Source organism: Trichechus manatus, unplaced genomic scaffold (assembly GCF_000243295.1).
Source record: "Trichechus manatus latirostris isolate Lorelei unplaced genomic scaffold, TriManLat1.0 scaffold00024, whole genome shotgun sequence".
Classification (NCBI taxonomy): Eukaryota; Metazoa; Chordata; class Mammalia; order Sirenia; family Trichechidae; genus Trichechus; species Trichechus manatus.
Window position 1 is genome coordinate 21,299,994 of NW_004443960.1, and position 13,396 is coordinate 21,313,389.

The 13,396-nt window shown below is 42.6% G+C and overlaps 1 protein-coding gene across 1 annotated transcript in view; it reads left to right on the top strand.

Annotated features, from left to right (window-relative positions):
- Positions 1-10,557: 10,557 nt before the first annotated feature.
- SCNN1B (sodium channel epithelial 1 subunit beta) overlaps positions 10,558-13,396 on the top strand; it is a 29,026-nt gene continuing 26,187 nt past the window's right edge. Inside the window, exon 1 of the mRNA XM_004373333.1 lies at positions 10,558-10,876. Within this exon, the coding sequence (XP_004373390.1) occupies positions 10,566-10,876 (311 nt within the window). The 5' untranslated portion in view covers positions 10,558-10,565. The remainder of the gene's footprint in view (positions 10,877-13,396) is intronic.

Sequence of the window (13,396 nt, forward strand, 5' to 3'; positions counted from 1 at the left end):
CTGGTCCATCAGGGACTCTCTGTTGTGTTCCGTCAGGGCAGTCATTAGTGGTAGCCGGGCACCATCTAGTTCTTCTGATCTCAGGCTGATGAAGTCTCTGGTTTATGTGGCCCTTTCTGTCTCTTGGGCTAATACTTGCCTTGTGTCTTTGGTGTTCTTCATTCTCCTTTACTCCAGGTGGTTGGGACCAACTGATGATGCATCTTAGATGGCCTCTTGCAAACTTTTAAGACCCCAGATGCCACTCACAAAGGAGGATGGAGAACATTTTCTTAATAAGTTTGTTACGCCAGTTGACCTCGATGTTCCCTGAAACAATGGTCCCCAGACCCCTACCCTGCTACTCTGTCTCTCAAAGTATTTGATTGTATTCAGGGAACTTCTTAGCTTTGGTTTAGTCCAGTTGTGCTGACTTTGCCTGTAGTGTGTGCTGTCCTTCCCTTCACCTAAGATGATTCTTATCTACTATCTAGTTAGTAAATAGCCCTCACCATCCCTCCCCACCCTTGTAACCATCAAAGAATGTTTTCTTCTGCATTTAAACCTTTTCTTGAGTTCTTATAATAGTGGTCTTATACAGTATTTGTCCTTCTGTGACTGACTAAATTCACTCAGCATAATAAGTTCCAGCTTCCTCTATGTTATACAATGTTTCACGGCTTCATCGTTGTTCTTTATGGTTGCATAGTATTCCATTGTGTGGATATACCACAATTTGTTTATCCATTCATCTGTTGATGGGCACGTAGGTTGTTTCCATCTTTTTGCTATTGTGAACAGTGCTGCAATGAACACGGGTGTGCATATATCTATTCGTGTGATGGCTCTTATTTCTCTAGGATATATTCCAAGGAGCGGGATAGCTGAATCATATGGTACTTCTATTTCTAGCTTTTAAAGGAAACACCAAATCGATTTCCAAAGTGGTTGTACCATTTTACATTCCCACCAGCAGTGTATAAGTGTTCCAGTCTCTCCACAACCTATCCAGCATTTATTATTTTGTGTTTCTTGGACTAAGGCTAGCCTTGTTGGGGTGAGATGATATCTCATTGTAATTTTGATCGCCATTTCTCTAATGGCTAATGATCGTGAGTGTTTCTTCATGTGTCTGTTAGCTGCCTGAATATTTTCTTTGGTGAAGTGCCTGTTCATATCCTTTGCCCATTTTTTAATTGGGTTGTTTGTCTTTTTGTTGTTGAGGTTTTTCAGTATGTTGTAGATTTTAGAGATTAGATGCTGATCGGATTTGTCATAGCCAAAAATTTTTTCCGAGTCTGTTTTTACAGCTCTTTAAAAATGTAAAAACCATTCATAGATCAAGAGCCATATAAAAATAGGCCTTGGGCTGGATTTTGAGCTATAATTTGCAGGCCCTTGAAGTAAATTAAAGAGCTTACTGGACATAATAGCTGCTAGTGCCCCCAAACCAGGTGAAACAACCGGACTGGGGCTCATTTATTAATGACACTTATTTACTAATAACATTAATGTGTTACTATCAAAACCAAACCCATGGCCGTCAAGTCAATTCCAACTCAGAGCAACCCTATAAACAGAGCAGAATTGCCCCATAGAGTTTCCAAGGCTGTAATCTTTACGGAAGCAGACTGCCACATTTTTCTCCCAAGGAGCAGCTGGTGAGTTCAAACCACTGACCTTTCCATTAGCAGCCAAGCCCTTAACCACTGCTCCAGCAGGGCTCCTTTTAATGTATTACTAGTCCTCCCTTTTTTGGTATCGATATGAACTCATGGATTTTTATGCATTTACTATGTTTCAGTTCATTGAGGTTTGTTTTTTTTAAGACGCTCAAATTGCCCCATATTTGCCTGTCCAGGAGCCCCTTCAAGGAGTCCCATTGATGGACCCAAGTAGTCCTTGGTACCTTCCTTGCTTTCTGGTATGATAAGATATCCCAGGCTCACCTTGCCCGTTTCCTGAACCAAAGCTGGTATCAGCCATTTTTCCAAGAAACACTAGTTTCTTTTAGTTGGGAATGGTATTTAGAGACTCAAAGCCGAGTGCTGGCTATGTAATATTTGAATACTCAAATATTTGAATTTATAAATAGAAATGATGTCCAGAGTATATCCTGGAGAGAGTCCATCTGCTCCCCTAAAACTCTTTCCCTCTAGCCTGGTCTAGTAAGCACCATATATGGCCCCATATATGGCTCTCACACCAGGTGCGTACTTGAGAACAAGGAGTCGGTCACGCTCCGTGGGCAGCCCTGGAAGAGGCAGAAACATGACAGATTTTTCAATAACCAGGAGTCAAGTCCACGTTCAGGTTAACCTTCAATTAACTATACAAAACCCAGCTACCCAGAATGCTTATTCCCCCAATAACCTGGGTAATGGCGGTTTTGCTACCAAAATAATTACAGGGGGTTTTAATGAAAGATTCTGACCTATCATTTACAGGGGTCACAAAGTCAGGTGCCCACATAAGCCAGAGCAGGTAATAAAAAGGTGAGTAAAGTGGGCTGAGTGTGAGACAGTAGGGGGTGGGGAGAACTGGGGTGAAGCGGGGGGCTCATGCTCCATCATAACTCCAGCAGAATGTTGCCACATGGGAATAATTGTCACATCTTTCTGATTTTTCAAACGATGAAGAAAATGCGGATTTTTAAATGTGAAATCTCATGATTTTGAAATGGCCATGGACTGAGGTGGGGTTTTTAAAGCTTTATTGAGATATAATTCACTTATGATAAAATGCATCCATTTTAAGTGTACAGTTTGATGAGTTTTTACAAATGTAGACACTCAGTTAACCACCATCCACTCAAGATATAGAACATTTTCAGACCCTCACACATCTTCCTAATCAATCCACTGGTTACCCCAGCCCCAGACAATCAATGATCTCCTCTCTGCCACTGTAGTTTGTCTTTTCTAGGGCTTCATATAAATGGAATCATTTAGTATATACTCTCTTTTGTCAAGCTTCTTTTACTCAACATAATTTTTTTTAATATCCATCCATATTGTAAACCAGTTGCCATAGAGTCGATTCCAACTCATGGTGACCCCATGTGTGTCAGTGTAGAACTCTGCTCCACAGAGTTTTCAATGGCTGATTTTTCAGAAGTAGATTGCCAGCCTTTCTTCCAAGGTGCTTCTGGCTGGACTCGAACCTCCAACCTTTAGGTTAGTAGCCGAGCATGTTAACTGTTTGCACCACCCAGGGACTCCATCCATGTTGTAGCATGTATCAGTAGTACATTCCTTTTTTATTGCTGAATAGTAGTCTATCTTGTGGATATGCTGCACCTGTTGATGGACATTTGGACTGTTTCCAGTTTGGGGTTATTACGAATAAGGCTGCTGTGAACATTTATGTGCACAGTCTTTGTGTGAATAAATGCAGTTTTCTCAGGCAAATAAGAGTGGAATTGCTAGGTCATGTGATAAGAAACTGCCAAACTTTCCCAAAGTGACTACCATTTTGCATTCCAGTCAGCCATGTACGGGAGTTCTGGTTGCTCCACACCCTCATCAACACTAGATATTGTTGATCCTTCTAGTGGGTGTGTAGTGGTATCTCATTGTGGTTTTAATTTGCATTTCCCTAATGACTAATGATGTTGAACATTTTTTCGTGTGCTTATGGGCCATTCATATATCTTCGTTTATGAAATGTCTTTTCAAATCTTTTGTGTATTTTTTTTTTGTTAGGTTGTTTGTCTTCTTATTGAGTTGTAAGAGTTCTTTACATATTCTGCATTCCAGTTCTTTGTGAAATATACAGATATATATAAAACAAATATTTTCTCCCAGTGGATTGCTCTTTCATTTTCTTGACAGTGGCTTTTGAAGAACAGAATATTTTAATTTGGATGAAGTACAGTGGATCTATGTTTTATGATTCATGCTTTTAGTATCCTTTCTAAAAAATCTTTCCCTTTCCCAAAGTTGCAAAGATTTTCTCCTGTGTTTTCTTCTGGAAGTTTTATAGATTTGGCTCTTAGATTTAGGTCTCTTCATCCATTTAAGTTAAGCTTTGTATAAGATGTGTGGTAGGGGCTGAGATTTAACTTTTCTTATATGGACATCCCTTTGTTCCAGCGTCTTTTGTTGAAAAAACTATCCTTTCTGCATTGAATTACCTGGGTACCTCTGTGGGCCTGTTTCTGGATTCTCTGTTCTGTTCCACTGATCAGTACGTCTGTCGTTACACCAATAGCACTCTGTCCTGATTACTTTATAGGAAGTCTTGATACCAGATAGTATATGTCCTCCAATTTTGTTCTTTTTCAAGTGTTTTGGCTAGTTTGGATTCTTTGCATTTCAGTATAAAGTTTAGAATCACCTTATTGATTTCTAAAAGAAAAAAAAAAAAAGTCTGCCGGGATTTTGACTAGGATTGTCTCTGACACTGAGCGAACGTTTTCTAAGAAAACAGGCACAGTTGCATGCGCGTGTCTTTGCATTGCTGCCAGGAACATTTACTGCAAGTGCAGGGCCAAGGTGTCGACAGCAATCTGTGACTCCGAGAGGCATGACGGTGTCCACTCTTCTGCGTCCATAGATGGACTTCATCTTTGCTTGTTTGGGTTGGTTTAACCTCTAAGCCGACTTAAGCCCTTCTACCATAAATGTGTAGGGGTGAAAATCTAACAGGAACAATGTAAAGTTGTTTGCAGTATTTATTGATTTTCACTTGGCCAATGACCCAAGGCACTGAACTAGTTAGGAGTTAAGCTAGTACTTAACAAACATCTATTGTTTGCTTACCATTGTCACAGTTTTTGCTGCAGATAATACTGTTGTTTACTTAATGTTTTCTTTAAATCTATTTTTTAACGTAAGGATATTTATGAACATAAAGCAAAAGCTGGTATCTCTTGCCATAAACTCATTCTTAAAAAATAAACCCAGTAAAGACCGATGTTTTTCATTTTAGCTGGATACTGTTGCCTGACAAAGTTCTGAGCCTGAGGCCTCACTGTTAAACCCAGAGATTAGCAAAGGTTAGACAGGTTTTAAAGACCTGTTACTACCAAGCTGAGACTTTCTCCTTGACCCTAAATAGAATGATTAAATGAGAAATAGATATCAGAGGCCCTTTGTTTATTTCTTCCACAACTCTTCATTGGAGCTTAATGTGCTGTTCAGGGTCAGTGTGGTTCAGTGGTAGAATTCTCGCCTTCCATGCACGAGACCTGGGTTTGATTCCCAGCCAGTGCACCTCAAGCGCAGCCATCACCCCTCTGTCAGTGGAGGCTGTGTGTCACTATGATGCTGAACAGGTTTCAGTGGAGCTTCTAGACTAAAACGGACTAGGAGGAAAGACCTGGTGATCTACTTCCAAAAATCAGCCAGTGAAAACCCTGTGACTTACAATGGTCCAATTCCATTGCACATGGGGTCACCATGAGTCAGGGGCCCATGGCAGCTAGCCACAACAACAATATGCCGTTCGCCTATTTGGCTGTGAGGTGCTGGACTCTACAAGACAGACAAATCCCTGTTCTTTTCAAGTTTACAGTTGTGGAAAATAATGTATATGAACGAAATAACAAGCAAAGCCTGATGTATGGTAAACTCTCAATGCTTTGATGTTGTTCTTGTGGTTATTGTTGTTATTATTCCTCTTACTAATATTTTATGGTTTTAGAACAGGGAATCGGTCCTCTGGGGAAAGGTGGGGGTTGAACTTCCTGTCTTACAGCCCCAATGGCCCGGGCAGACCCATGGAGCTGGATTCCCATTAGAGAATGGTTTTGCCAGGATTCCTCCTGAAAAGGGAAGGTGAGGGATGTTACTGTGTCAGAAATTAGGTCAGCTGTGAACATGCTTGGGAAAGTTTAAAATGTGCTTAGATATGAAGGTCTAGCATTATACATCTGTCCATCTGGCGGGGTGCCGGTACTGTGCTGGGCACTGGGGGGATACAGAGCTGCTACCCTCAGGGAACTTATGAGCTCATGGGACTAAGACACAGGCATAAGTAACTGACCCAGGGTAGAACAAAGTGAGTTTCTTTTCTGTCAAGATTCTAATGGTTGCAAGTGACAAACCACCAACTTGGATCAGCATAAGCAGGAGAGAAAATTTATTGGTTTCCGTAAGTGACAAGTCCAGGAATAAGTGGCTTCAGGTGTGGTTGGATCCAGGTAATCAAACGATGTTGTCAGAAATCTATCCCTCCATCTTGAGACTCTGCTTTCCTCGGAATTGGCTTCATTCTCAGGCAGGCTTCCCAGGCCAAATACCACCACTAGCTTAGTCTTGGCTAAAAGAGAAGCCTCTTCCTCAGTTGTTCCAGCATTAATTACCAGAATCAAGTCCCAGTGGACCAAACCGGCTCATGTGCTCATCCCCCCAAAGCTAGAAAGGGAGACCAGGCTCAGCCTGGCAACTCACACCAACTGGACTGGAGAAGGGAAGTTCACCTGAGGATAAATCAAGGGGAGAGAATGCTGGGCAGGCAGGAATTGTGATATCACCCACAGTACCACCAAGGAGACAGAGGCTGTCAGAGCAGAGATAGCTTCATGAAGGAGGTGGCCTTTGGCCTGAATCTTGAAGATCAACTGGGACTCTAGGGATGGGGCAAGGGTACTCCTGCCCTTTGAGGGAGGGGGCGGGGGCAGAAGGAGAGGAAGGAGGAAACTCATTTTCTCACTTCTGGGGAACCCATCATGTACCAGGCTCTGTGACAAGCAGCTTGGTTAATCCTCACAAGAACCTGTCTCCACGTACAGATGAGAAACAGAGTCTTGGAAAAGTTAGATATTCCTCAACCACAGACAGCCAGCAGGAGATACTCCTGGACCCACCCTCACCCACTCTGATCTGTCATCCACACACCAGCCACAGTGCTCTTTCAGACCAATATACTTTATGAACATAGATGTAGAAATCCTTCACAAAACTCTAACAGACTGAACCCAACGGCGTATTAAAAGGATTATACACCATGATCAAGTGGGACTTATCCCAGGAATGCAAGGGTGGTTCAACATTAGAAAATTATTCAATGTAATATACCACATTACCAGAACAAAGGAAAAGAGTCACATGATCATCTCAATCGATGCAGAGAAACATTTGACAAAATCCAATATCCTTTCATAATAAAAACATTCCACAAGCTAGGAATAGAAGGGAAATTCCTCAATATGATGAAGGGCATTTATGAAAAACCCATAGCTAACATCATGCTCAATGGAGAAAGACTGAGAGCTTTCCCCTTAAGATTAGGAACAAGACAAGGATGCCCACTCTCACCACTGCTATTCAGTATAGTACTGGAAGTCCTAGCCAGAGCAATTAAGCAAGAAAAAGAAATAAACAGTATTTAAATTGGGAAGGAAGAAGTGAAACTATCCCTTTTCGCTGATGACATGATGCTATATATAGAAAACGCCATAGAATCCACAAGAAAGCTACTAGAGCTAATAAACAAATTCAGCAAAATGGCAGGATACAAGGGTAACACACAAAAATCACTTGGGTTTCTATACATCAGCACTGAGCATTCTGAAAAGAAAATTAAGGAAACAATTTCATTTATTATAGAATCTAAAAGAATAAAATACCTAGGAATATGGTGAATGAGTGTATGATCTGCTGTGTATATTTTCACCAAAAAAAAAAAAAGGAAAAAAATCCCCTAGGAATAAATTTAACTAAAGTAAAAGATATACACACAGAAAACTATAAATCGTTGCTGAAAGAACTTAAAGAAGACCTAAATAAATGGAAGGACATTTGTGTCTATGGACTGGAAGACTTAATAGTGTTAAGTTGTCAATAGTACCCAAAGCAAGCTATAGATTCAATGCAATACCCATCAAAATTCCAATAGCCTTCTAATCAGAAATGGAAAAATCAATCCTCAAATTTATATGGAACTACAAGGGGCCTGAAATAGATAAAGCAGTCTCGAAAAAGAAGAACAAAGTAGGAGGACTCACATTTCCCAAACTCAAACATATTAAAAAGCTACAGTAATCAAAACTCTGGTACTGGTATAATGATCGACATATTGATTAATATAATAGAATTGAGAGTCTAGAAATAAACTCGCATATCTATGGCCAACTGATTTTCAACAAGGGTTCTAAGTCCATTCAGTGGGAAAGAATCATCTGTTTAATAGATGATGCTGGGACAACTGGATTTCCACATGCAAAAAAATAAAGCTGTATCCATACTTCACACCATATATAAACAGCCATTCAAAATGGATCAAGGATCTAAACGTAAGAACTAAAAACACAAAACTCTTAGAAGAAAACATAGGGGTAATGCTTCAGCACTTAGTATTTAACAATGGATTCTTAGATATGACACCAAAAGCACAAGTAACAAAATGTAAGATAAATAAATGGAACTTCATCAAAATTAAAAACTTTTGTTCATCAAAGGACATTATCAACAAAGTGAAGAGACAGCCTACACAACAGGGAAAAAATTGGGGGGAACCATATATCAGATGAGGGCTTAATATCCAGAATATTTAAAGAAATTCTGCAATTTAACAAAAAGACAAACAATCCGATTAAAAAACGGGCAAAGGACTTCAGTAGACATTTCACCAAAGAAGAAATACAAATGGCCAACAAGCATGTGAAAAGATGTTCAATACCATTAGGGAAATGCAAATCAAAACCACAATGAGAATATCACTTCACCCCCACTAAGATGGCTATGATTAAAAAAAACAAAAACAAAAAACAGAAAACAACAGATGTTGGCGAGGATGTGGAGAAATTGGAACCCACATCCATTGCTGATGAGAATGTAAAATGGTTCAGCCTCTGTGAAAAACAGTTTGGAGGTTCCTCAGAAAGTTAAACATAGAATTACCATATGATCCAGCAATTTCACTCCTAGGCATATACCCAAAAGAATTGAAAGCAGGAACACAAACAGATACATGTACACCAAGTTCACTGCAGCACTATTCACAATAATCAAAAAGTGGAAACAACCTAAATGTCCATCAACAGATGGATGCGTAAACAACATGTGATACGTACATACAATAGAATATTATTCAGCCATAAGGAGAAATGAAGTCCTGATACCCGCTGCAACGTGAATGAACCTTCAAAACGTTATGCTGAGTGAACTAAGTCAGCCACAAAAGGACAAATATTGTTTGATCCCACTTACATGAAATATCTAGAATAGGCAAATGTATAGAGAACAAAGTCTATTAGCAGTTACCAGGGGTAGCAGGGAAGGGGAAACAGGGATTCATTACGTGGGGGGCATTGAGCTTCTGTTAAGGGTGATGGAAAAATGTGGAAATGGATATGGTGGTGGTTGCACAACATAATGAAAGCAATTAATGTCACTGACTTGTGCACGTAAAAAATGTTGAAATGGCAAATTTTTGCTTTATGTATATATACACACACTCACCACCACAATAAAAGATAATTTTTTAAAAAACTCAGACTTGATGGCATCACGCCCCCATGCTTCCCAAGATTCTAGTTCTCTTGGAATAGAAACCCAAATCCTTCACATGGCCACAAGGCTCTGCACAGCCTGGCTCTGCTCACCTCTCCAGGCTCCCTCCCACCTCAGAGCCTTTACTGAGCTGTCCCCTCCACCAGAATGCCCTTCCCCCTCTACCGCTCCTCTTCACTGAGCTGACTCTTCTTATCCTTTAACACTCACTTCTGCCCTCCCTTCTCCAGGGACTCTCAGATTCGGTCAGGTCTCCCTTTTTTAATAGCAACAGCTGACACTAGGTGCCAGGCATTAACCCGCCCTCTACATAATTTCCCTCATGTAGTCTTCACAACAACACTATGAGGTGGAGGCTATTATTATTCCCATTGTACAGATGAACAAACTAAGGCACAGGGGGGTAAAGTGACTTGCTCAAGGTCACACAGCTCTACGTGGCAGAGCTGAGATTCAAAGCCAGACAGTTCAGCTCAGAGTCTTCATTCTTAACCTCTGCCCTTTACTGCCTCTAGGATCTCAGGGCAGAGGGTCCCAAACCTTCCTATCACATTTTGTAATTATGCCCTTTTTGATGAATTATTTGATTAACATCCATCTTATCCACTAACCACTACTATAATATAGTAGCCAAGATATTGAGTAGTCTGTGATAGGTATCCCCTAATTTCACCCTCTCAGCAATCCTGTGTTAGATACAATTACTATCCCCACTTTACACATGGAGAACCTGAGTTGTTGAGAGTCTAAGTAACTTGCCTGTTAGGCTGGAAATTCCTGGAGGAAAGTAACCTTGTGTGTTTTTCTCATCATTGAGAGTCCAGAAGTACTAGTTCCATGCCTGGCATACAGTAGGCACTCAATAAGTGCTTGTTGAATGGATGGGTAGATGGGTAGGTGTGTGAATGGATGGAGGAATGGATGGATGGATGGAGGGAGGGAGTGGGGAGGGTAAGAGGGAGGGAGGGAGGATGGATGGATGGACAGGTGGATGGGTGGCAGGAAGGAGTGGAAAGGCTGGGATGTCTGTCTCCAATGTCCATGCTCTGCCACAGCCGGGACAACCTCAAACACAAGGCTGGCACCACATCTTAAGTGGCTTTCCTATGTCTCTGTGCAGGTGCCGCCATGCACGTGAAAAAGTACCTGCTGAAGTGCCTGCACAGACTGCAGAAGGGCCCCGGCTACACGTACAAGGAGCTGCTGGTGTGGTACTGCAACAACACCAACACCCACGGCCCCAAGCGCATCATCTGCGAGGGGCCCAAGAAGAAGGCCATGTGGTTTGTGCTCACCCTGCTCTTCACCTCCCTTGTCTGCTGGCAGTGGGGCATCTTCATCAAGACCTACCTGAGCTGCAAGGTCAGCGTCTCCCTCTCCATGGACTTCAAGAACATGGACTTCCCCGCGGTCACCATCTGCAACGCCAGCCCCTTCCAGTAGGTGGTCCCTGGATCGCTCAGCTGGCCTTAACAGAGAGGGCTCTTTTTTTCTTTTACTTCATTGTCCAATTTTCTCTGCTTTTTTCCTTCCTTACAGCTTTCTTTTCCTCCTTTGCTTTTCTTTCCCTTTGTCTCCCTTTTCTTCTCTCTCTTCTTTCCTTTTCTCTTCTTCCTCTTTTTCTTTCCTTCCTTCCTTCCTTTCCTCCGTTTCTCTTCGTCTTCCTCTCTTTCACTTTTGCAGCAAGTAAGATTCAAAATTCGTAAATTTCCTAGATGTAAAGAGAACCTCAAAAAATATCAAGTTCCTGTCTTCCGGCATAAGGAGCCCTGTTGGCACAGTGGTCAAGCCCTCTGCTGCTAACTGAAAGGTTGGCGGTTCGAACCCACCAGCGGGAGAAAGATGTGGCAGTCTGCTTCTGGAAAGATTACAGCCTTGGAAACCCTGTGGGGCAGTTCTACTCTGTCCTATAGAGTCGCTGTGAGTTGGAACCGACTTGATGGCAGTGGGTTAGGGGTTTTTGTTGTTGTCGTTTGTCTGCAGGCATGCCAATACCTATGTATTTACTCAATATGTATTTATTGAGCACCCACTGTGTGCCAGGCACTGTTCTAGGCCCTAGGGATACAGCAGTGAACAAAACAAAGTCCCTGCCCTCTTCATAGCCCAGCAGAGAAAACAGATGTTCATTTTTTCACAAATATTTAATTAATTATAATTGTGATGATTTAAAAAAAATAGCGACTGTGCGGCGACTCCTTGTGATAAGCCAGGCAGTGTGCTGAGTGTTTTGTTTTTCTTGGAGGGGGGCGGTGGTGGGTGGTAATTTCTGTAATTCTAATCCGTACAACCATCCTAGGGGTGGGCACTACTGTAGCAGCCTCAATTTACAGATGAGGAAACAGAGAATCAAAGAGGAGAGGGAACTTGCCTAGGACCACATAGTGGGCAAATGCAGGATTTGAACCTAGGTCTGGTTTGACTCCAGAGTGGGCAGGTTTTAACCATTCGACCTTGTTGCCCTTTCCACACTTGATGACAAGGCCCATGAAGCGGACATACAAGGGGACCCAACCCAGTCAGGACTGGGGAGAGGCAGGGTGTCAGAGAAAAATGCCCTGAGAAATGAGTAGAAGTTAACCAGGTGGAATGGACAAAGTGCCCCAAGTGGAGTACACAGCATCTTCAAAGGCCCTGGGGTGGGACATTCAAGGAATTGAAAGAAGGGCCAATGTGACTAAGCCATAGAGAACATTCTTGTCCAAAAGAGGGTCCTGGGAAGGAATTCACACCTTCCAGCCACATTTTCAGTTATTAGAAACTCCCTCCTTTCTAGTAATAGGGCTCCTGCCTGCTTGTGTGGATCCTCAGAGCCACCTGAGAGAACCCTTAATAATAATAGTGACAACAACACTTTGTGCCAGGCACTGTTCCAAGTGCTTTATAAGCATCACCTCCATGAATCCTCCCAACAACCCCCTGAGGTAAATATTTTTACACCCCCCTCCCATTTTGTAAATGAGAGAACAGACTCTTAGAGAGGTTAACTTGCCCAAGGTCACACAGATATTAAGTGGCATGTCAGAATTCAAACCCAGACCCCACACAATGGCCACCAAGCTCAACAGCTGCTGTGGACAGCGGGCTGTAGTAACACCCCACTGCTCCAGGCTGCCATGCTTGCTGATCCTTCTCTTCCTGTGTGTATACCAGTGGCTTCCTTAATGGCCAGGGGATGGGCGGTGTCAGAGCCTGAGGTGGCCGTTAGCTCTGGCCACCCTATACCTTTGTACCAGGACCTTGGCCCCTGTCCAGGGCTTAATGGTCCCCTGCAAGGAGTCCTCCAGCTGAAGCTGGCCTACACTGACCTGGTGAGCACATACTGTGGCAGGGTCTTGGTAAATGGAGTATGAGGTGACTGGGATGCAGGACCCCCAAACATGAAGCTTGGCAGGGACAGTCCCTGCTATGGACACATTTCTACCCAACTGACTGCTCACCATTTCCAACACTAGATCCCCAGAAGCTGAGAGGAGATACCGGAACCCAACCCCACAGCCCCATTGGCCCTCTCCCTCCTGAAACTGGCTCCTGTTCCCAAAATTGTGGCTTGAGATCTAGCACCCTCAGGATCACACAGGTGCTGCTCCTCCCAACGTTCTTTGTCCCCTTCCAGAAGGGAGATATCAGAACTCCTGCACACGAACGGGATGCCCCCTAAAACCAAACCTGTTGCCATTGAATAGATTCAGCCTCCTTACCTGTATGTGGGGATGATGATGGAATTGTGATAAAGATGAAGTAAAATAGTACACAGAAAGCCCCTAGAACCTGGCACATGGTAACAGTCAATCACCATGAGCTATTATGATTCCTCCCCACTAGAATGTGACTTTCATAAGGAAGGAGACGCAGGCTGTCTTCTTTGCTACTGTATCCTCTGTGCCTTGCACTGTACCTGGCACATACTAGGTGCTCATTAAATACTTGGTGACTGAGTGAATGGGTGGGTAGAAGGA